The sequence below is a fragment of the Miniopterus schreibersii genome (genome assembly GCF_964146895.1).
Source record: "Miniopterus schreibersii genome assembly, chromosome: 8".
NCBI classification, from domain to species: domain Eukaryota; kingdom Metazoa; phylum Chordata; class Mammalia; order Chiroptera; family Miniopteridae; genus Miniopterus; species Miniopterus schreibersii.
The window spans coordinates 4777783-4798822 of record NC_138109.1 but is presented as its reverse complement, the minus strand read 5'-3'; the positions used below and the strand labels follow the sequence as shown (position 1 = coordinate 4798822).

General features: G+C 56.6%; 1 protein-coding gene across 1 annotated transcript in view; it reads left to right on the top strand.

Moving 5' to 3' along the window:
- DISP3 (dispatched RND transporter family member 3) overlaps positions 1–20759 on the top strand; it is a 41427-nt gene extending 20668 nt beyond the window's left edge. Inside the window, exons 4-21 of the mRNA XM_081144044.1 lie at positions 2742–2878; positions 3743–3877; positions 4409–4569; positions 5848–5987; positions 7335–7483; positions 7714–7875; positions 8735–8896; positions 10655–10768; positions 11477–11613; positions 12700–12884; positions 13730–13860; positions 13935–14107; positions 14540–14666; positions 15185–15330; positions 17419–17578; positions 18144–18257; positions 18514–18680; positions 19522–20759. Coding sequence (XP_081000170.1) covers positions 2742–2878; positions 3743–3877; positions 4409–4569; positions 5848–5987; positions 7335–7483; positions 7714–7875; positions 8735–8896; positions 10655–10768; positions 11477–11613; positions 12700–12884; positions 13730–13860; positions 13935–14107; positions 14540–14666; positions 15185–15330; positions 17419–17578; positions 18144–18257; positions 18514–18680; positions 19522–19884 — 2863 coding nt within the window. The 3' untranslated portion in view covers positions 19885–20759. The remainder of the gene's footprint in view (positions 1–2741; positions 2879–3742; positions 3878–4408; positions 4570–5847; positions 5988–7334; positions 7484–7713; positions 7876–8734; positions 8897–10654; positions 10769–11476; positions 11614–12699; positions 12885–13729; positions 13861–13934; positions 14108–14539; positions 14667–15184; positions 15331–17418; positions 17579–18143; positions 18258–18513; positions 18681–19521) is intronic.
- The last annotated feature ends 281 nt before the right edge of the window (positions 20760–21040 follow it).

Here is a 21040-nt window from a genome sequence, read left to right as displayed (position 1 = left end):
AAACTCTTGCCCTGGAGGTCTTGAGTATTGATTTTCTCCTGCAGTGGTGCTTGAGGGCTTTCTGGAAAGAGTATTAGCCGGGGATTGAGGAGTTCCTCTCTTCCTCTATATCCAGGGAGATAGTTGACAAGTCACTTCACTTCTCTGGGCCTCAGTCTTCCTCCTCGTATAATGGGAATAACGAGTTCTGCTACCCTTCTGGAGTCAGGAGAAAATGAGCTAAGAGATTGGACGGTGGGCACTTTGGGTAGTGGGGGCTTTGGTTGTCCTCCAAGCCTTCAGGTTTGTGTCTGAGAATACAACTAGGCCCCTCCCCACCAGCAAAGTACATTAGATCATTCATCTGTCAGTCCTGTGGGGTAGTAACTCCAGTGACTCGAAGTCCCTTCCCCTGCCCTGCCAAGTTAGCCAGGGGCACGTTCTTTCCATTACTCATGCTTTACACTGAGCAACTACTGTAATAATCAACTAACATTTATTGAGTGCTTGCTCTGTGCCACACACTGTTCTAAACCCTTTAGAACTCAATGAGGTAGGTGCTATTATGATTATATCTGTTTTACAGTTGAGGAAAGTGAAGCACACCACAGTTAAGTAAGTTGTCCAAAATTACAAAGCCCATAAGAGGTGGAATGAGGTTAAAATCCAGGCTTTCTAATGCAGAGCCCCCACCCTTGTGTTTTCTATGCCAGTTGTTGCATTAGGAGCTCCTCCCAGCCCTGCTGCTTTGCCGGGAAACTCCTGTTTATCCACTAAGATCCAGCCTGGGAAGCTTTTCCCTGAGGCTGGATTAAATGCCCTTCTACCCCCTGCCACAGTCCCCTTCCTTCTCCCTAAGAGAGGCAGGGAAGAGCATACACAGGCTTTGGAGCCAGATCTGTCTGTGGTCAGGTCTCAGTTACTCCATTTAGCTGTGGGAGTTTCGGTGAGTTATTTCACCTCTCTGAGCTACAGTGTCATCATAGCTTTGTCCATCTGTATTTCAGTTGTTTAATTCCTTGTCACTCAAGGTTCAGTCCTCAAATCAACAGTACCCGCAGCACCTGCGGGCTTGTTAGAACTACAGAATCTCAGAATCTCCAGGCCTTTCCTAGACCTACAGGATTTCCAGGTAACTTGTTTGCACATTAAAGTTTGAGGAAGGTCTGGTTTAATTATGTCTCAATAGAGTATGAGTTTGTTGAGGGCTGGGATTGTTCCTGGCTCATTTCTATAGGCCTAGCCCCTTGCAGTGTCAGGAACACCTTATTAGGGATTTGTCTGGGGGAGGGAAGGAGGAAGAAAGAAACCCCTGGGAAAGGTACTTGCCTGAGCTGGGAAGCTGGGAAGGGCTGGCCTTACAAGGATCTTCAGGGTTTCAGATGCCAACAATTACCTCTGCCTGATATGTTCATCTGCTGAGGCAAAACCTCTGCTCTGGGTAAGAAGCCTCTCTTCCCCTTCTTATCCCCACAGAGCTACATAGGAGTGGTGACAACCAGGACCCTTGTAGACTTGACTTAGTACCTTCTTTTGGATTAATAAAATCGTTTTTATTATTCTATTATTGGTTACTGAAGAGATGGCAACGTGCACCTTGAATTATTACAGAGTAATACAAATTGTCACTTTTACTACTTCTCTGATAATACTAGAATCTTAGAATACAGTTCACTGCATTTATAACCCTTCAGCCTTGTGCATTTTTGTGCATGCATTTTAATTCTATATACATTTTAAACCTCATAAGACATTACAGTATTATTTTACTGAGTCAGTATTCATTTATATTTACTCACATATTTACCTTTTCTGTTGCTCTTCATTACTTTCTACAATTTTATGTTTCCCTCTGGGATCATTTCCCTTGTTTCTGGAGAACTCTCTAGTATTTTTTTTTTTTTTAGTGCAGGTTTGCTGGTGATAAATTCTCTTTTGTTTGCCTAGAAAACATCTTTGTTTTACTATTATTTTTGAAGCATATTTCTGCTGGTTTAGAATTATAAATTGGCAGTTATTTTCTTTTTAATACTTTAAAGATGTTGATCCATTGTGTTCTGACTTCCATCTCTTCTGTGGAAAAGTCAGCTGTCATTCTTTTTGTTGCCCCTTTGAATGACTGTCTTTTTTTCTGTGGCTGCCTTTTTTTTTTTTTTTTTTTTAAATCTTTATTGATTTCAGAGAAAGGAAGGGAGAGAGAGATAGGAACATCAATGATGAGAGAGTCCTTGATTGAGCCCACAACCTGGGCATGTGCCCTGACCGGGAATCGAACCATGATCTCCTGGATCCTAGATCGATGCTCAACTGCTGAGCCACTCCCAGCTGGGCGGTGGCTGCTTTTAAGATTTCTCTTTGTCTTTGGTATCACTAGTCTTACTATGATTTATGTCAGTGTGGTTTCCTTTGTTCTGTTTGGAGTACACAGAACTTCTTGAAGCCATGGGTTGATAACTTTCATCAGTTTTAGGAATTTCCTGGCTATTGTCTCTTCAAATATTGCCTCTACCTCACTCTCTATCCATTTTCCTTTAAGGAGTCTAATTACATGAATGTTAGCTCTTTTCACTGAGTTTCATGTGTCAAATGCTCTTCTCTAGGTTTTACTTTTCTATTTCTTTTTTTTAATGTTTTGGTTTAGATACTCCAGTTCACTAATCTGTCTTCTGTTGTATCTAATCTGACATTTATACCACTCCTTCAAGTGTTGACAGCCATCTCTAATCCACTCTTTCTCTCTCCATGTTCCTCCCTTCCCCCAGCAAAGTTCAGGTTCTTTATGGGGGAACAGACCTCTTTGATTATGAGGTGCGCAGAACCTTCAACAACGACATGCTCCTGGCCTTTATCAGCAGCAGCTGCATCGCCGCCCTCGTTTACATTCTCACCTCCTGCTCAGGTAGGGCTTCTCTGAAGGTCTTGTCTCCTCCCAATGTGCTCCTGTCTGGACAAAGCCTTCCTTCTCAAGAATGTCAGAAATAGTCTTCTGTCCACCATGTCAGAGCTGGCAGGGAAGGGTGCTCAGAAATACTTTCCAACCCCAGGCAGGTAGGCTGAGGTCCAGAGGGAGGTGGGTCTTACCTGAGGGCCCCCAAACCCAGAATCTCACACGGTTTAGCCTTTTGCCCTTTGACCATCTTTCACTTGCTGGTAACCTTGTTTTGGGGGGTCTGGAGTACTGGACCCTCGTTATGGATTATTATGTAACCTGTTTTACGATGTCAAGTCAACCACATTTTTGTCCCCCAGTTTACTTTTCCAATGTCAGCTTCCCATGTACCCTAGTTACTTCTAACTATGTTTACAGTAGGAAATCTCTGTTACCCAAATGAAAATGGAAAAGACATTCATTCATGTAACAAGTATGAATGGGAACCAACTAAGTGCCTGATGCTCTAAGGTTCTAGGGATCCAGTGATAAATATCATAGACACACTTCCTACCCCCATGGAACCTTTGTCTACTGGGGTGACAGGTGCTAAAAATATATACAGTGTTTGTAATTTTCTACTGGCCCTTGAGATAAGTTCTGCAAAGATGAGGGCCCATGAACAAACTGCCTTACTCAGAGATGGCTTCCTCTGCCATTCAGGATTCTGGCTTAGCTCTTTCTCTGGGTATGGAGAACTGTGCTGGGTATGGATAGGGTGATGAAGGGTACTCTGCACTGGGGGCAGCTGTGATGCAGGACCAGCCAGGGTCAGGGACACTAAAAGGAAAAGACATTCACTCACTGTATTTCCTGCCTCCTTGCCCCTCCCAGTGTTCCTCTCCTTCTTTGGGATTGCCAGCATTGGCCTCAGCTGTCTGGTGGCACTCTTCCTGTACCACGTGGTCTTTGGTGTTCAGTACTTGGGCATCCTCAATGGTGTGGCTGCCTTCGTGATAGTGGGCATTGGTGAGTTGCCTCCATCGTCATAGCAATGGGCTTCCCACTTGAGAACTTTGCCCAAGAAAGGGCCTTCTCCGTGGATGCAAGCCTGCGTTCCATGTAGTTTCCATAAAGTCCCTCTCAGACCTTGGAGCCTCAGAGTGTAGTGGGGGGTAGAATATGATTGGTGGGCAGATCCCTGGCACATGGTGGGTGGAACCCCCAAGGGGTGGAAGGAGCAGGTGAGTATGCTGGGTAGAGGTTAAGAATGGTAGGAAAAGTCTGGGAAAGGTGGAAAGGAGGCAGAGATTTGGAAGAAGGAGCCTAGTCTGGGGGATGGAGCGCAGCCAAAGAGCATGGAGGGCAGGGCTTGGATTCCTGGTAGGGGGAGCCAGAGTTGGTTGGGTCTTCCAAACTCCAAGCTGAGACACAGGGTTCCCCTGGAGCCTGACCTCTCGGGGGTCCTCTCAGGGTTGGTCTAGACCCAGGCTGGGTCTGATCCTGGAGACAGCAGTGATCTTGAGCCTGCCCCCACTGGCCCGGGACTCCCTCCTGTAGGTGTGGACGACGTCTTTGTGTTCATCAACACCTACCGCCAGGCCACCCACCTGGAAGACCCACAGCTTCGGATGATCCACACCATCCAGACGGCCGGCAAGGCCACCTTCTTCACCTCCCTGACCACGGCTGCCGCCTACGCAGCCAATGTCTTCTCCCAGGTGGGAGACTGCCCTCTGGCCCTGTCCTGCCTCCCGTTTCTGCCATACATACCCGGCCCTGGCCCCTGCTCTTCCCACCACCCCTCCCCTTGTGGCCACACAGCCTTTGCCTCAGGCCCTTGCCATGTCTGTAGAGTCCATTTTTGTTGCTTATCACCATCACCAGAACGTAACAAATGGGAAAATTATAATAATGTAAATAATATTTATTGTTGATGCTCATTGATACTAATCCGGCATCTGCCCTGAAGGGCATTCGGCAGTTTCCAAAGTTCTTTTGCATTTAGTCTTCGTAATATACTTACGACAAAGGTATCATTACATCCCTATTTTCCTAATATATAAACTAAGGCCCAGAGAGCCAAAGTGACCTCCCCAAGGTCACACAGTTAAGGGGTGAGCCTGACCAAGTCTCCTGATGGCTGAGCTCTCGCCACCCACTGGCTTCATGCTGCATCGTCATCACTCACACTGGCTATCCTCTTGCTGGCCCCATGCTCCTTCAGGCTTCTGAGTTCGGGCCAGGTTGTTGGGTGCTGATAGAACCTGAAAGGCAGTGAGCCGGCCTGAGTCTGAGAGATTTTTATCACCTGGGGTGAGTCTCCCACCTAGAAACCACTAGATGCTTTGGGTTTTCTAGAGAACTCAAAGGCCTTTCTAGAGAACCACATCCAGGAAACAGGCAGAGCTGAGTTCAAGTCCTACCTCTGCCGTTTACTGGCTGTGTAACCTTAGGCAGGTTGCTTAACCTCTCTGAGACCCACTTTCCTCGTGTGGATTATGCGGGGACTGGAATGAGATCATTGTGAAAGTTTCACAGACAGGGAAGGCTTGTCAGCGTGTTGCCTGCGGTTTTCTGCGCAGGTCCCTGCGACATTCTGGAGCACACCCTTTGCTCTGAGGCCCCAGGCTCCCTCTTCCCGTCATGTGGCAGCTTTCCCTCCCTTCCCGCTCTGACGCGCGGCCTGGTCTCCCGGGGTGTGTCCGACCCCAGTCATTCACGTGGGCAGTTCCCAAGCACTTGCTCTGTGCCAGGCACTGTTCTGGGCAGGGGGCTGCAGTACGGACAAGAACCCCCTCTTCCTCTCCTTCGTGTGCCCTGGCGCCAGCCCTTGCCTCCTGCTGTCCTCCTGGGCCTCCCCCTGCCCCAGGGAGCGGTCTGGGTCCTGGTTGCCTTTGGCTGCATTGTCGGCAGGCCCCCTGGGCTCCGGGCCTGGCCAGCCCCGCATCCCCACGCCTCCCTGGCTACCTCTGCCTCTCTCCTCCCTCCGTCGCCAGATCCCGGCCGTCCACGACTTCGGCCTCTTCATGTCCCTCATCGTGTCCTGCTGCTGGCTGGCTGTGCTCTTCACCATGCCCGCCGCCCTGGGCATCTGGAGCCTTTACATGGCACCGCTAGAGGGCGCCTGCCGGGCCAGGTGAGCGGGGCAGGCGTGGGGGGTGCTGTCCTCTCCCCGAATGTCCCTAACGGGGCCTTTTGATTCGTGATTGAGCACCTTTTGTACGCCCGAGGGGACAAGGGAAAGAGAAGAGACCCTGGTCTGGCGCTTGCCATTCGTGGCCACCTGCTGTGGAGAAACAACATTTAGACACATGAGCCACGTGCAGGGCCAGGCAGGTCGGTCCAGAGGTGCTGCTGGAAGTTGAGGGGTCAGGATGTCTTGGGCTGGGTGGTCGGGAAGGGACGGGAGGAAGGCAGGGAGAGAGGGGAGGCAGGGAACGGAGCCTGGCCTGGCTGGCTGCCTGGGCTGGGGTACTGAGGAACGGTGGAGGGTCTCCGGCCTCGGGGCAGGGCACACGAAGGCAGGAATGTCAGGGGTCTGTGGCAGTGTCCTCCTGACCGTGTGAGCCAAGGAGCGGTAGGAGGGAGACGGGAGCCCAGCGGGGATCTCAGCCTTGGCCCGAGACCGACCCCTCAGCTCTTCCACTCACCCCCCCCCGCTCATGGGCGGTGGTGCGGGCTGGGCACTGGGCAAGGGCACTGTGGGCGCTCGGATCTGACTATTTCTATGACAGTTTTATAACATAGAGGCAAAATGCCTTGGGGAAAGGTGCCTTTTTCTAACCTCTCTAGAGAGATAACTGTGCCCCACCCCATCCCCATCCCCAATTCTGTGGGTGCAGTGGACACAGTGGAGTCTCCCCAGTCCTGGGCTCCAGCCTCAGCCTCTTCGCTCAGCAGCTATGGTGCCTTGGGCATGTTACCCTCTCTGCATTTGTTATTTTATTTTCTGTGAAAGGAGTGTAATTCCTATGCAGGATTCCCGTGAGGATTAAGAGAAAGAGCCCACCTGGGGCCTGTAGCCTGCTGCCTGGCACGTGGCACTCAGTGTTTGCCGCGTGCACTGTTGCTCCCAGGGCGAGCCTCGTCCCCCCACATTCCCTCCATGAGGCCTCGGCCACACCACCCACGCTCAGCCCAGCCCGCTTCCTCTCCCGGTGTCAGCCCCAGGTCACGGGCCAGCAGAGGCACGACTCCCTGCCCTGGTCACCGTGATGCGTGGGGGCCTGCGTGGTGGTGTTGCCTCTCCCTGGGTAATGGCTGCTGTCACCATTTGTCCCTCAGAGGAGTAGTGGCTCCTGAGGGTTCTGGGGGAGATGGCCCTGGAGGGAAGGCACAGGTATCTGGAGTCTGTGGTGAATGTCCTGCGCAAGCTGCCAGCGGTGTGAGGCCTGGGTTCGGGCGTTAGCCAGGACCTGGCCCCACCCTCTCCAGGCACCCAGGACCATCGGGGCTCACCTCTTCCCCCCCACTCTCTCCATAGCTGCCACCAGAAGTGTGGCCGCAAGAGCTCCCTGCACTTCCCTGGGGATGTGTTCGCCACCCCCGAGCAGGCTGGGGACAGCCCCGCCCAGGGCCCCATGCCCTACCTGGACGATGACATCCCCCTGCTCAATGTGGAGGAAGAGCCAGGTAAGAGGTGGTGCAGCCGACCCTGGAGAGACCGGGGCTGCTCTGCCAGGGGAACAGGTCCTGACAAGATGGTCTGAGGATGGGCTGGGCGTGAGGCAGGGGGCTGGACGAGCTGGGCTGGGGGGATCCGCGTCAAGCATTTGGGCTTCCGCAGAGATGGTGGAGACCGAGGCAGGCTTTGACTCAGGTCTAGGCCAGGTCTCTCACAGGCCACTGCTCTGCCCTGGCAGTGTCTCTGGAGCTAGGAGACGTGTCTCTGGTGTCTGTGCCCCCAGAGGGCCTGCAGCCTGCCCCTGACAGGGGCAGCCGGGGGCAGCTCATTGCTCAGCTTCAGGAGCTGCTGCACCACTGGGTCCTGTGGTCCGCCGTCAAGAGCCGCTGGGTGATTGTGGGTAAGTGGGCTCCCCACCCTCCTTCCCCTCTGTCTTGCAGCTTCTACTCAGTGTCAGAGTGGGGGGGCAGACTCCCCCAAAGAATGTGTAGGCACTGGGAGCCCACCCCATCCTGCAAATGAGCTAGAGGTCAGAGACCTGGGTTGGCATCTCACGCTCTGAGCCTAACCTTCCTGTGTGGAATGAAGCTAGTCCTCTACAGCTCTTGTTTATTGAGCACCTACTATGTGCCAGTCACCGTGCTGGGCAGAACAGCAGAGCACTTAATGCTTGGGCTCTGGAATTCGACCAGCCTGGCTGAGTTGGACTCCTAATTGTGCCATGTGCGGGCTGTGTGGCCTTGGCTGTGGCCTTGGCTGTGTCCGTCAGTCTGAGCTGCAGTTTCCTGTCCTGTGACTGAGTATAAGAACAGGATCTCTCTCATCAGGCAGTTGGAAGGAATGGCATAGTGCATGAAAAGAACTTAGCCCAGTGCATGGCATGCATGAGTGCTCAATAAACTGTGAGCACCATTATTATTACATTATTATTACTATTATTACCATTAGCAACAGTATTTAGGGTTGTGTACAAACTGGACGAGCCAGCTCTTTATAAACTAAGATGGTGGCTGGTTCTCACCCAGGACTGTGAGCTTGTAGCTTACAGTCTGACTCCCAAGTGACATGTGACAACCAACCCCTACCCCTGGGGGACTGATCCCTAGCAAGCTTCACCCACGGCTGGCATGCTGGGGTCTGCCCACTCCCGTGGAAGCCCCTGCCCCCTGCTCCCCCATAAAGGGAGCAGCTCTTCGCCAAGGCTCTGGAGGCATCTCTGGGGCCCCAGCCGCACCTAAGGCGGTGTCTTTGCCTCACAGGGCTCTTCGTCTCCCTCCTCATCCTGTCCCTGGTGTTTGCCAGCCGGCTGCGCCCCGCCAGCCGGGCCCCCCTGCTCTTCCGGCCCGATACCAACATCCAGGTGCTGCTGGACCTCAAGTACAACTTGAGTGCTGAGGGCATCTCCTGTATCACCTGTTCAGGTGAGGGTTTCCATCCGAGGGTCCCCTGCGAGTCCCTGCTCTCTTTGGAGTCCAGATCTCAAAGACTGTTGGCCTGAAAGATGTTAGACCCACGCTCAGTGTTTCCACATTTCATTAAACAAGTATTGGGTGTCAGCTGCCTGGTGCTGGGGAGACTGTAGTGGGTAGGACCGGCTTCCCAAGCTCAGGGAGTTCATTCCACTGCTGGGGGCCAGCCATTGTAATAGTAGATCTGAGCTGTGATGGAGGAAGAGCAGGGTGCTGGGGAGCTCAGCATCATGGAAGGCTTCCTGGAAGAGGCAATGTCTAAGCTGAGACTCAAACAATGGGAAGAGGTTAGCTAGGCTTGGGAGGGAGAGAAGGAAAGCAGTTAGCCTGGCTGGCAGGGAGAGATGGTAGGGGCTGGGGCCAGCATGCTGATGGTGGCAGTGGGGTCAAGAGATACTCGGGGTGAAATCCATAAGATTTAGTGACAGTGCGTGTCGGGGACAAGCAAGGAAGTGAGATAAAGATGTCTCCTTGCCTTACAGGTAGCCTGGGCCAGGCCCTCATTTTACAGAGGGGAGCCTGAGGTCAGGGTTTGGGCAGGGGAAGTCGACCCAAGGTCACACAGCTTTGTCTGGGCAGCTAGAGGCCGAATGAGAAGATGCTTGGGCGAATGCGTCCAGCTCCTGGGAGGAGATCCGCTGCCTGCTGTAATTGCCTTCATCTAATTGGGGCGGTGTTCAGATTAACTTGGCCTTCCCCTTGGTAATGGCATTAGCCAAATGCATGGTAATTGACTGCAGCTCAGAGAGGTGCCCGAAGAGCCCCTCCTAAATTGGAGGCTGCCCGAGCCACATCCCCGGCTCCTCTCCTGCCCGCCTGGGCATACAAATTAAGCTCCATTATCACGGCTGCTACAAAGGCTCCTGCTGTCCCTCAGGCCCCGGGGCCAGGAGCCACATCCGCTCCCATTTCACAGATGAACAAACCGCAGGATGACCCCAGAGGTCCTGGAAACATCTGGAGATGGACCAGGGCCCCGGTCAAAGTCCAGCCCCCACCCTCTCTTCTCTCTGGGCTGCCTCTTAAAGGGTCCCCTTCAGATTGTAGCAAGTGAGCTTCGCCTTTAGGGGCAGACAAGACTGGGCCCTAGCGGGGCTCTGCCCCTCACCTTCTCTGCAGGTCCTGTAACCCCCTGACCCTCTGCTTTCTTCCCTGTCCAGTGGGGTTAATAACAGCAACCTCCTGGGGTTGGTGTGAGGATTACATTTTTGAAGGTGTGAAATTTCTCTCATTAAAAAACAAAACTCATCTTCAATGCTCGGGCGACATAGGAGCGTCTCCCATCATCTGCCAGCTGGAAGCGTTCCATTTCTAATTGCACCTGATAAGCGCCCTAATTGTACATCTATCACGAGCTGAGTGCGTGAGAAGCAGTGTTCCCTGTGGTCCTCAGCCACCCTCTGGAGGCTCGGTGTCTTCCCATGTGACAGAGGAAGGGAGTGAGGCCTGGCGGGTAGGAGGAGGGAAAGCGTCAGGTGTCTGGCTGGCAGGTGCCTTTCTCTTGCCTTAAGATTCCTGTAAACTCAATATTTGATGGGTTTTTGCAGTTCCATTTGATTTCTCTCAGACCCCTTACACTCCCTCTCCCCAAGCCAAGGGCCCTGGGCTCTGCGTCCCTGGGGTTGTCACCGATCCCAGCCTCTGCCCTCAGCTGCCGGGCCCAGCCATGCTGCCCTGCTGTCCCTGACCCAGCTGGGGCTGGGGGGGTAGGTCTGTTCCAGGAGAAGCCCCACAGCCTGCAGAACAACATCCGCACGTCCCTCGAGAAGAAGAAGAGGGGCTCCGGGGTCCTGTGGGCCAGCCGGCCGGAGGCCACCCCGCAGGGTCAGTGGGGTGTGGGGTCTGCCTGGGGTAGGGGCGTCGGGAGACCCTGCCTGGTGCTAGGGTGTGGGGGCCCTGTGAGGAGAGCAGATTAAAGTCTCTCGTGAGATAAGAGCCTATGTGCTTGGGTCACTGGAGGGGTTGGATCGCGGGTGAACTCAGGGTAAACCGGGCCCTCCACCACTGTCCCACTGGCTATCTCCAGCCAGACTGTGGGCTCCCCTCCTGCCACCACTCCAGCCAAGCCTGCGGTGCCCCATGGACCTGCCCTGTGCGCCAGATCCATCCCGAGGTGGGGAGGGCAGGGGCGTCCTAACACCAGGGTCTCCATCAGAGCTGGGGTGCTGGGACATGTGTAGGAATTAGGCCCCCCATGGGGCAGTTCTGTATGAACATGGTCACCCCATCTGTGCCCACCATTGTCATTACCAGCCCCACTGTTCATACTACCTGTATCACTGGCGTCATTGCCACTCCCCTGGTCTGTGCTAACACATCTTCACCAACTTACCACCCCTGCACCCATGCCACCACCCTAAGCCGGTGACCACTACCTTGTGCCCCCCATCCATGCAGCCACCCCATCTTGTGACCACCGACACCAAGGTCAGGGCTCAGCTCTTCAGTCAGCAGAGGGTGGGCTGCTCCAGGCTCAGGGGAAGCCAGTGGAGGTAACTGTCCACCCCCTTCCATCCCTCGTTTGTCCCCTAGACTCCCCAGGCACCGTGTATGTGTCCAAGGTGAAGAGTAAAGGCCACCCAGCGGTCTACAGGTTCTCCCTCAATGCCAGCCTGCCTGCTCCTTGGCAGATCGTGTCCCCTGGGGACGGGGAGGTGCCCTCCTTCCAGGTAAGCCTGGACTGTCATGACATGAACGGCCGCTACCAGGGGAGGGCGCCCTTAATGTCCCACTGGTGGGCACTGGCCACGTAGGCAGGGGGAGGCCGGGTCTGTGAGGCCAGAGCTGCTGTAGGCAGATGAGGATCCTCTCCCGCCAGTAGCCAGGTCTGTGGTAGGGACCTGCAGAGTGGCGAGAGCATGGGCTTCCGAGTCAGTCAGTCCTGGGTTCGAGTCTTGGCTCTGCCATTTATACTCTATGTGTGTCTTTGGGCAGATTACTTAGTCTCTCTGAGCCTCAGTTTTCTCATCTGTGAAATGGGGATATGAAAAGTAGCAGCCAGAGTTGTTGGAGGTACATGAGGTAAGGCCTGTGTGTTATGTAACATCTGAAGCATAGTAAGTGCTCAGTAAACAGTAGCCATTAGTTAGATTGTTCTCAGCAGCTGCTCCAGCACCCCAAGAGAAGAGCCTCCAAAGGCCAACCCAGGCCTCCAGGGTGACACTTAACACATGTCAGCACATTTGTCCATTTGAAAGATGTGTCTGAGGCATTTCCTGACTCTGAGCCTTTGCATTGCTGTTCCCACTGCCTAGAAAGCTTTCCTTCCAACTTAGTGCATGCTGACTCCTCACTCAGGTCTCAGCATAAATGTCACCTCCCCATAGAGCCCTGTTCTGGCCATCCTTCCTGTCCCCCTCTTCCCCTACCCATTTATCCTGTGTCTTATCTTCATGATTGCTTAATTCCTGGCCCTTAAAAGAACCCAAAGCCATCGTAATTGGCAGCCCATGAGGGCAGGGACCAAGCCCACCTTGCTCATTGCTGTATCCTGAGAGCCCAGCTCAGGGCTTGGCACGGAATAGATGCTCAGCTAAAGGAAAGACTGAGGCCCAGAGAGGGAAGGAAGCACTTGCCCGATCTTCCAGCTCGAACCCAGGCCTCCTGTGCCTCTTCCCAAAGCTCTGACCTCCACTCGGGGAGCTGGGACTGGGCGGGACACACAGAGGAGGGAGGGGACAGGAGCCCGAGGCCGGGCCCAGGCTGAGGCAGCCTCCCGGAGTCATGTGTCTTGTCTCTGTCGCTCCACTGCTTAGGTGTATAGAGCGCCTTTTGGTAACTTCACCAAGAAGCTGACCGCTTGTATGTCTACAGTAGGGCAGCTCCAGGCGGCGAGCCCCTCCCGCAAGTGGATGGTGACGACCTTGGCCTGCGACACCAAGCGGGGCTGGAAGTTTGACTTCAGCTTCTATGTGGCCGCCAAGGAGCAGCAGCACACCCGGTAAAAGAGCCTTGCAATAAGCACGCTTCTACCAGCCTGGCCCCCTTCCCTCCCTCTCTCTCTCTCTGTCCCTCGATGCCAGCAGGTGCCTTTAAGGAACCCGTGTCCATTTCCACACATCATTCAGATATTTCTCTGCCCAGGACGGGGTGGGGAACACCAGCAAAGATGACAGCGGTGATCTGCTCCCCCATCTGCTTCTTTCCCTCCTGATGGGTCACAGTGGCCAAGCACTTCCCATCTCAGGGCAGAGGGGTGAGGCGTGGCAGCCGGGGGATGACCAGGATGGGCTTGCTGGGCCCTTCCAGCCCATGCTCCTGGGCTTGGATGTGGGGGTCCCTCTGCCCGCCCTCCCCTGCACGTACATAATAGCAAGGGTCAGGCTTCCTGGGTGAGCTTAGAACATTCTAAGAAGAACCTGAGCTACATCAGGTCCAGTGGTGAGCAAGCTGACCATAAAACCGTTTCTTCAAAATAGGATCTTAAGTCTCCATAAATGTTGAGGTTGAGGTGAGGAGGAATCAGAGCTTCTGAGCAGGGACCTGCAAGGCTGGCCCCGGGGGGCCCCTGTGTGAACTCCTGCACCCCCTAGAGGGCAGTTTGGAAACTGCTGACCTCTAACCCTCATGCCACAGGTGGGGAGACACTCACAGAGGGGAAGGGCCTTGGGCAGACCCCTCCACTGGGCTTTGGCAGGGTCTAGACTAGAACTGGCCGCCAACTGGAGACCAAGTCCCTGAGTCCGTCCCCTGCACTCTTGCAGCTCCTGCACGTGACCGCACTTGCCTCGCCTCCCCGGGCCCCTGGCCTCCCAGCCTCAGTCCCGGCCTCGCTTGCCTCCACAGGAAACTGTTCTTCGCTCAGTACCACAAGCCACCCTTCCACGGGCGTGTGTGCGCAGCACCCCCTGGCTGCCTGCTCAGCTCCAGCCCCGACGGGCCCACCAAAGGCTTCTTCTATGCGCCCAGTGAGAAAGGTACGTGCGGGGAGACCGCAGTGGGGCCCGGGGGGCTGGGCCTGTGCCCAACACAACTGTGACTCCGCCTGCAGGGCCCAGGACCCGCCTCTCGGCCACCTTTGGCTTCAACCCCTGCGTGAACACAGGCTGTGGGAAGCCGGCGGTGCGACCGCTGGTGGACACGGGGGCCATGGTCTTTGTGGTCTTTGGCATTGTTGGCATCAACCGCACGCGGCAGGTGGACAACCATGTCATCGGAGACCCGGTACGTGGACCGGGTGCCAAAGGGCCCGTTGCCCGGGCTTGCACACAGTGGGAGCGGGCGTGCAGGGCGGGCTGAGCGCCGCCCGACTGCACCGCTGCTCGAGCAGCTGTCCAGCTGCGAGCCAGGACCAGACGGGGAGTAGCTTGGGAGCCGGGGGAGTCGGAGGAGGTCTGTTCAGGCCACACCGAGAGTCCGCAGGGGTGCAGAGGAGGGCGGGGAGGCTGGGAGGGGCCAGGCCTCCTCCCAGGGAGCACGGGGAGGGTCGGGCTGTGCGGAGGCAGAAGAGAAAGAGGAGGCCGGGGAGGGCGCTGGGAGTGAAAGCAAGGAGGTGAGGCCGAGGGGGCCCGTGACGGTGACGGTGGCAGCGGGCACCCAGGACTGCTTTCCCGACTCACTGAGCGGCCTGCGCCGGCTTGTGTCTCCTTGGGAAAGGGCAGCGTCGTCTACGACAGCAGCTTTGATCTCTTCAAAGAAATTGGGCACTTGTGTCGCCTCTGCAAAGCCATCGCCGGGAACCTGGAGCTGGTGAAGCCGGGCGGGGCCCAGTGCCTGCCCTCAGGTGTGCGGGGAGCCGGTTCCTCGGAGGCAGGAGGGACTGGGGGCCGGGGGCACCTGCACATACGTGTCTGTGCTTGAGTGTCCGCGCTGGGGTCGGGGTGCGCGAACATTTGTGTGTCTTCCAGAAGAAAGCGGGCTCGTGCGTGATGTGAATTGGCCCAGAAGTACCGTGTGTGGCCACGTGTGCCGTGTGTGTAGCAATATGGGTGGTGTGGGTGGCCACACCTGCAGGAGTAGCTTTTCTAAAATTGGGAGCAGGGGCTGGCCCACAAGTGACCAGGGCCCTCCCCGAGAGGGCACAAGCCTGTCATTCTCCACCTGGGGCAGGTGGATGTTATAGGTTCCAATGACATTGCCAGTGGTTACACACACGTTAAACCTGCAGGTTAGAGGGAAGGCGTGTGCCCCTCCTGCACACACACCCAGATCGGGGAGCACATGTGCACGGTGGGAGGGGTGGGTTGCGGAGGGGAGGGTGCTCTCTCAGGTAACCCCCCACCTCTCTCCTCCTCCCCGCAGGCTACAGCATCTCCTCCTTCCTACAGATGTTGCACCCTGAGTGCAAGGAGCTGCCCGAACCCAACCTGCTTCCGGGGCAACTGTCACATGGGGCCGTGGGCGTCAAGGAGGGACGCGTGCAGTGGATCTCCATGGCCTTTGAGTCGGTGAGGTCCTGGTGGCCTCACGCGTGTCACCTCTGATCCCTGACCCTTGTCCCAGATCAGAGAGGTTGCCCTTCAGAGCGGGATACGGGCCTGGAGGTGAAATGGCTCGTGCTGGTTAGTGAGCAGCGGCATGGAGGCCAAGGCAGGGATTGCGGAGCTCCGCCTTTCTCCCGCGGGCTGCGGCCAGCTCCCACCGCCCCCCTCCCCACCTGCCCTGGGTCAGTGTTGTGTTGCTGCCTCTGGGCTGTAGGGACAGGTGGGGGTGGGGGTGGTGAAAGAGCAGGATACTCCCCTCTGCCACTGTGGGGGGCCAGTTTTGGGCCGCAGACCTCAATGCTGGGCCTTCCCCAGCGGGGCTCCGAAGCCAGGGGACTGGCAATCCCATAGCTCTCTGCTTCCTTTCTCACCCCGACGCTCCCTGGGCCCCGCCTAAGGAGCACACATGTGCACTCACACACGCACACACGTGCACAGGCACGCACACCCCTGCCCTGGACATCTGCAGGCCTCGGCCCTGGCACTTCCCTGGGTGAGGCTTGCCGGGTCTGGCCCTGCTCCTCCCTGCTGAGCCCGGGCCCTGTCCTGCTCTGATCCCCTTAAGCAAATAACTCATCTCCTCTGGCCTCAAGTTTCTCCTTCAGAGAACAGGGTTACAGCTCCCCACCCTCCCTCTGATGTCACTGAGAAGCAGCAGGTGTCACGTGAGGGCGCTGAGGAGTGAGAATGACAGTGGCGAGAGCGCCCGTGGACAACAATCCGTGTTCTCTGGCCCAGCCCGGATTTTCTCCCCACCACGTGTGCCACTCACTGCGCAGGCAGCCAACCCCCCCCCCCAGCCAGCAAGCAGGGCCCAGAGACCCCCCCGCCCTCCATGAGCCCCAGGCTAATGCGGACCCCAGTTCAAAGCCCAGAAAGTCTTTTTCAATCGTGGTAAAATATACATAATAAAATTGACCATCTTGACCATTGTGAACGTGTAGTTCAGTGGTAGTACATTCACACTGCTGTACCACCACCACCATCTGCCTCTTAGCTTTTCACCTTATAAAACAGAAACTGTCCCCGTTAAACATGAACGCCCCACCCCCGCCCCGGCCCCTGGCAGCTTCCATTCTCCTTTCTGTCTCTGAATTTGAATCCCCTGGGTGCCTCGTGTGGGTGGAATCGCACAGTTGCGGTCTTTTGTGTCTGGCTCATCTCAGCATAATGTCCCCCAGGTTGATCCATGCTGCAGCGTGTGTCGGAATGTCCCTCCTTTTTAAGGCTGAAACCACAGTTTCAGAGAGGAGAGACTCCCCGCTCAGGCTTCTCTATGACAGGATGGCACTTCCGAGCCCGCCCCCACCCAGTACTCACACACACGTGCGCACAGACCACCAGAACTTGTTTATACTCGGAGAGCAGAACTCGCCAGTGAGATAACACAGGTGAAAGCCCCAGAGCAGGATGAGTTCCCGTGTCTTCACCATCCCCCGGATGACTCCTCAGAGCTGGACACTGTGAACCAGACAGGTCACTCTCTGTCTCCCTGGACTGAGTCCAGCCAAGAGACTGACAGGTTGCTGGGCAGTGACAAGAACTATGATTCACAGGCCAGAGTTTGGGTCCCCTCCTGCCTGGGGGCATCTGGCCATTCTCTGATCCTGAATTTGGCCACTTAAAAAGTAATAGGTTTATCTTAGTAGGTTTCTTGCAGAGCCCAGAAGATGCCCATCTTGGGGTGTCACGGAGGGCTTCCTGGAGGAGACAGAACCATTGTGAGCCTTGAAGGAGGATGCGTGGAGCTGGCTTTCAGGCAGAGGGTGGGACACAAGAGCATAGGGCTCTGGAAGCTGACGGTGGCTCGGCTGGAATAGGCAGGGACTTTGGTTGCCCTGGGACCTGCTGCCGCTGTAAGAATCACACGTGTCCCCAGAAGCTGACAGGCTGTCATCTTGAATTGGCTCACCCCTCACTCCCCACACACGACACACTCCGTTCACCGGTGGCCAAGGAATGGCTGCACCCACCCCAGAGAACAGCCATGGCCTGGGAAGGGTGACGGGGCCACAGGCACCCGCCCACCTCACTGGCTCATGTCCCCCACAGACCACGTACAAGGGCAAGTCCTCCTTCCAGACCTACTCCGACTACCTGCGCTGGGAGAGCTTCCTGCAGCAGCAGCTGCAGACCGTCCCCGCGGGCTCGGCGCTGCGCCGCGGCTTCCAGACCTGCGAGCACTGGAAGCAGATCTTCATGGAGATCATAGGTGAGGGCCGCCCCCCCCCCCCCGGGCTCCCGGCGCTGAGGCAGGTGGTGGCAGCGGGACCAGGAGGCGACGGGGCAGGGAGGGCATCCGGGCCTCCCTTGTCACCTTCTCAAGCCTGGTCCAGCGCCCTGGAGAAACAGAAATGACCCAGTGGCTGGAAACACCAATCTGCAGCCAGAGTTTGGGTCCCTCCTGCTCAGGGCATCTGGCCGCATTCTCCGATCCTGAATTTGGCCACTTAAAAAGGAATAGCAGTGACCATTATGACGGTCTGGTCTGGTGTCATTCTGAGTTCTCGGTGCCAGGCCTTGTGCTGAGCCCCTGACCTGTGTTATCTCTTTAAACTCCAAAGAGGCCTGTGGAATAGGTACTGTTGTTACCCCATTTTAGAGATGAAGAAAGGGAGGCTCAGAGAGGTCAAGTGGCTTTCCCAGAGTGACACAGCTAGCTGTGGCTACTGTGCCCTTGGTTTAACCCCAATGACCTGTGAACTGTAGGGGTGAGGGAGGGTTGTGGGCACCGCATCCGCACAGCCCAGCTGAGGACCCCTTCTGTCACCTTGCAGGGGTGCAGAGCGCCCTGTACGGCCTGGCCCTCTCCTTGCTCATCTGCGTGGCCGCGGTAGCCGTGTTCACCACCCACGTGCTGCTCCTGCTGCCAGTGCTCCTGAGCATCTTGGGTATGTGGGCGGGGCTGGGGACCGGCAGGGGTCCTGCTGGTGGCTGCCCATCAGCAGCTTTCTCACTGGCTATAAACCAATGACATGTTGCTGTACCTCGGTCCCCCCAGCTCTCTCTGGCCCTGTCCCTCCTGCCACCAGAGGTGGGGGCGCCTCTAGACTTTACCCCATTCCCCAGGGGCCTTCCGAGTTCACCCAGAACCTGTCCGGGACTGTGGTTTGACCAGCTGCCTCCCTGCTGTGCCCTGCCCCGCAGGCATCGTCTGCCTCGTGGTGACCATCATGTACTGGAGTGGCTGGGAGATGGGCGCCGTGGAAGCCATCTCCCTGTCCATCCTGGTCGGCTCCTCCGTGGATTACTGCGTGCATCTGGTGGAGGGCTACCTGCTGGCTGGAGAGAACCTGCCCCGCCACCAGGCCGAGGTGAGCACCCTGCCTGCCTCCCCCCCCTCCCATGAACCTTTCCCTGCCTCAGCGCAGCCAAGGGACACAAAGACAGCTGGACATCCCCGTGCCTGACCTTCAACCAGCGTGTGTTCTAGAAGCTGTGGTTTCCAGGGCCGATCTCCCAGGAGACTTCAGTTCAGCTCCCCGAAAGCTGTGCTGCGGGCCCTGGGTGGGTCCACTCCCAGCCTCCTTAAGTGAGCATGCGGGTGTGGACCAGGCGACATCCAAGGGCCTCTCCTGCTTCTGGGTTTCGAGTCTGAGTCTCATTCTGCAGCCTGGGGAGCAGGCAGGGCCCTTCACTCATGACCAGAGGCCACCAGCTGGCCATCTGTGGCCTAGTGAGAACATGCCCTTGACTCAATGCCAAAAACAGCCCTGGGTCTCATAAAGTTTTTGTTTTTTCCTAGTTTGGAATTGTATAGGTGTGAAAACATTCACAAGTACGTAGGTTAAATTATTGATACATCTCGCTGCTTATGGTAAAAGAAGGAAATCAGTTCCAATTAGGGCTCCCTTTTATGAGGACCTACTGTGCAGATTATCAGCCTCCTGGTTGTCATAGCAACATTTAATGCACCCCTGCTGTGCTCTGCGAGCTGCTGTTGGGGAACCGTTTCACCTTCACCCCAACCCTGTGGAGTAGGTGCTGTAATTACCTCTTAGGAGGCAGAACCGGGGGCTTGCAGCAGCAGGGCTGGCATCGGGCAGGGGGTGCGTGTTTACCCAGCATCCAAGCCCCCATCCCAGGCCCCAGGGAGGGAGGGACCGGGTGTCATGTCAGGTCCATGCCCCAGCTTCCCCTCTCACCCGCCCCCAGGACGCCCACTCGCAGCGCCAGTGGCGGACCCTGGAGGCTGTGCGGCACGTGGGGGTGGCCATCGTCTCCAGCGCCCTCACCACGGTCATCGCCACGGTGCCCCTCTTCTTCTGCATCATCGCCCCGTTTGCCAAATTCGGCAAGATCGTCGCCCTCAACACGGGCGTGTCCATCCTGTACACGCTCACGGTCAGCACGGCCCTGCTGGGCATCATGGCCCCCGGCTCCTTCACCCGGACCAGGACTTCCTTCCTCAAGGCCCTGGGCGCCGTGCTGCTGGCGGGGGCGCTGGGGCTGGGCGCCTGCCTCGTGCTCCTGCGCAGCGGCTATAAGATCCCTCTGCCCACCGGGACCTCCCTATAGCCCTGGCACCGGGCCCTGACTTGCTCACTTTGGTCCAGCTGGTGGGAGACCAGACGCTTGTTCTGGGATCCCAGAGGCCCTTTGTTCCCAGCTTGGCTCCAGCTAGTTTTGTTCCCAGGCCTGGGCTGGAAGGCGGCCCTCGGCCCGTGGGAGCAGACAGCCACCTGTGTGGCCCACACTGCCTTCATCACGGTGCCCAGCCAAAGCTGGGTGGTGAAGCCGGCGGCCACCCCCACCCTGCCAGGCTGCTGGCAGCTGCACTGGCTTCCCCCTGATAGCAGAAAAGACCAGCCCCCCTCCCATGCCCTCTCACCAAGGAGGTCAGGTTTTGTTTGCAGTGGTCTCCCTCGCACACTGCCTCAGTGCTCACAGCTTTCTGACGTGGGTGTTACAGAGCCCCCATTCTACAGATGTGAAAACTGAGGCACCAGGAGGCAAAGTGACTGACCTGTAGCTGGGTCAGCGGCAGAGCCAGAGCTACTTCCTGAGCCCCACGCCTCCCTCGGGGACTCTGCAGGAAGAGCAAGCACAGTGGGTTCAAGGGCAGGGACCTCACACCCCCTGCCCCTCCTCCCCCCTTCAGCTTTACCATGGCCAGTGCTGGGTGGTCGCCTGGGCCTCCCAGGCCTTTCGGTCCTGGCCAGAGAGGACGGAGGGACTAGCCTGGGTTCTGCATGTCCTACCCTCGGCCCCAGCCTCAAGGAGCCCTTCTCCAACCCTGGGGCTTTGGGGCCCCAGCACAACCTTCCTTACAGAGCCACCATCTCCCCTGCCTGACTCGGGCGGTGGAACTTGGGGGAGGCAGCCCCGGGAGGCCAGCTGGCCTCGCCTGCTGCCTGCTCACAGCAGATGGTTTCGATTAAAGTGAAATGAAACTGCAGACGCCGCCGTTAACACGGGAACTTTAAGCACTGCTCTCTCACGTTCTTAAAGCTGAAATCACTCGTGTTCGGGTGCTGCCCGGAACCTGGCATGAGGAGTGGGGCTGGCCTGGGAGGAGATGGGGGTGGGGAGGAGGGTGCCCGGCCCGCCGGGGCCCAGGGCCGTGGAGTGCTCTGCTGGCCCAGGGCAAGGCTGGGGGCCTTTGGGGCTCAGTAAGGCCCTCTTCAAGGGGCTCATCTGGCACCCCAGTTGGGACATTTTTACCTGCCGTTGG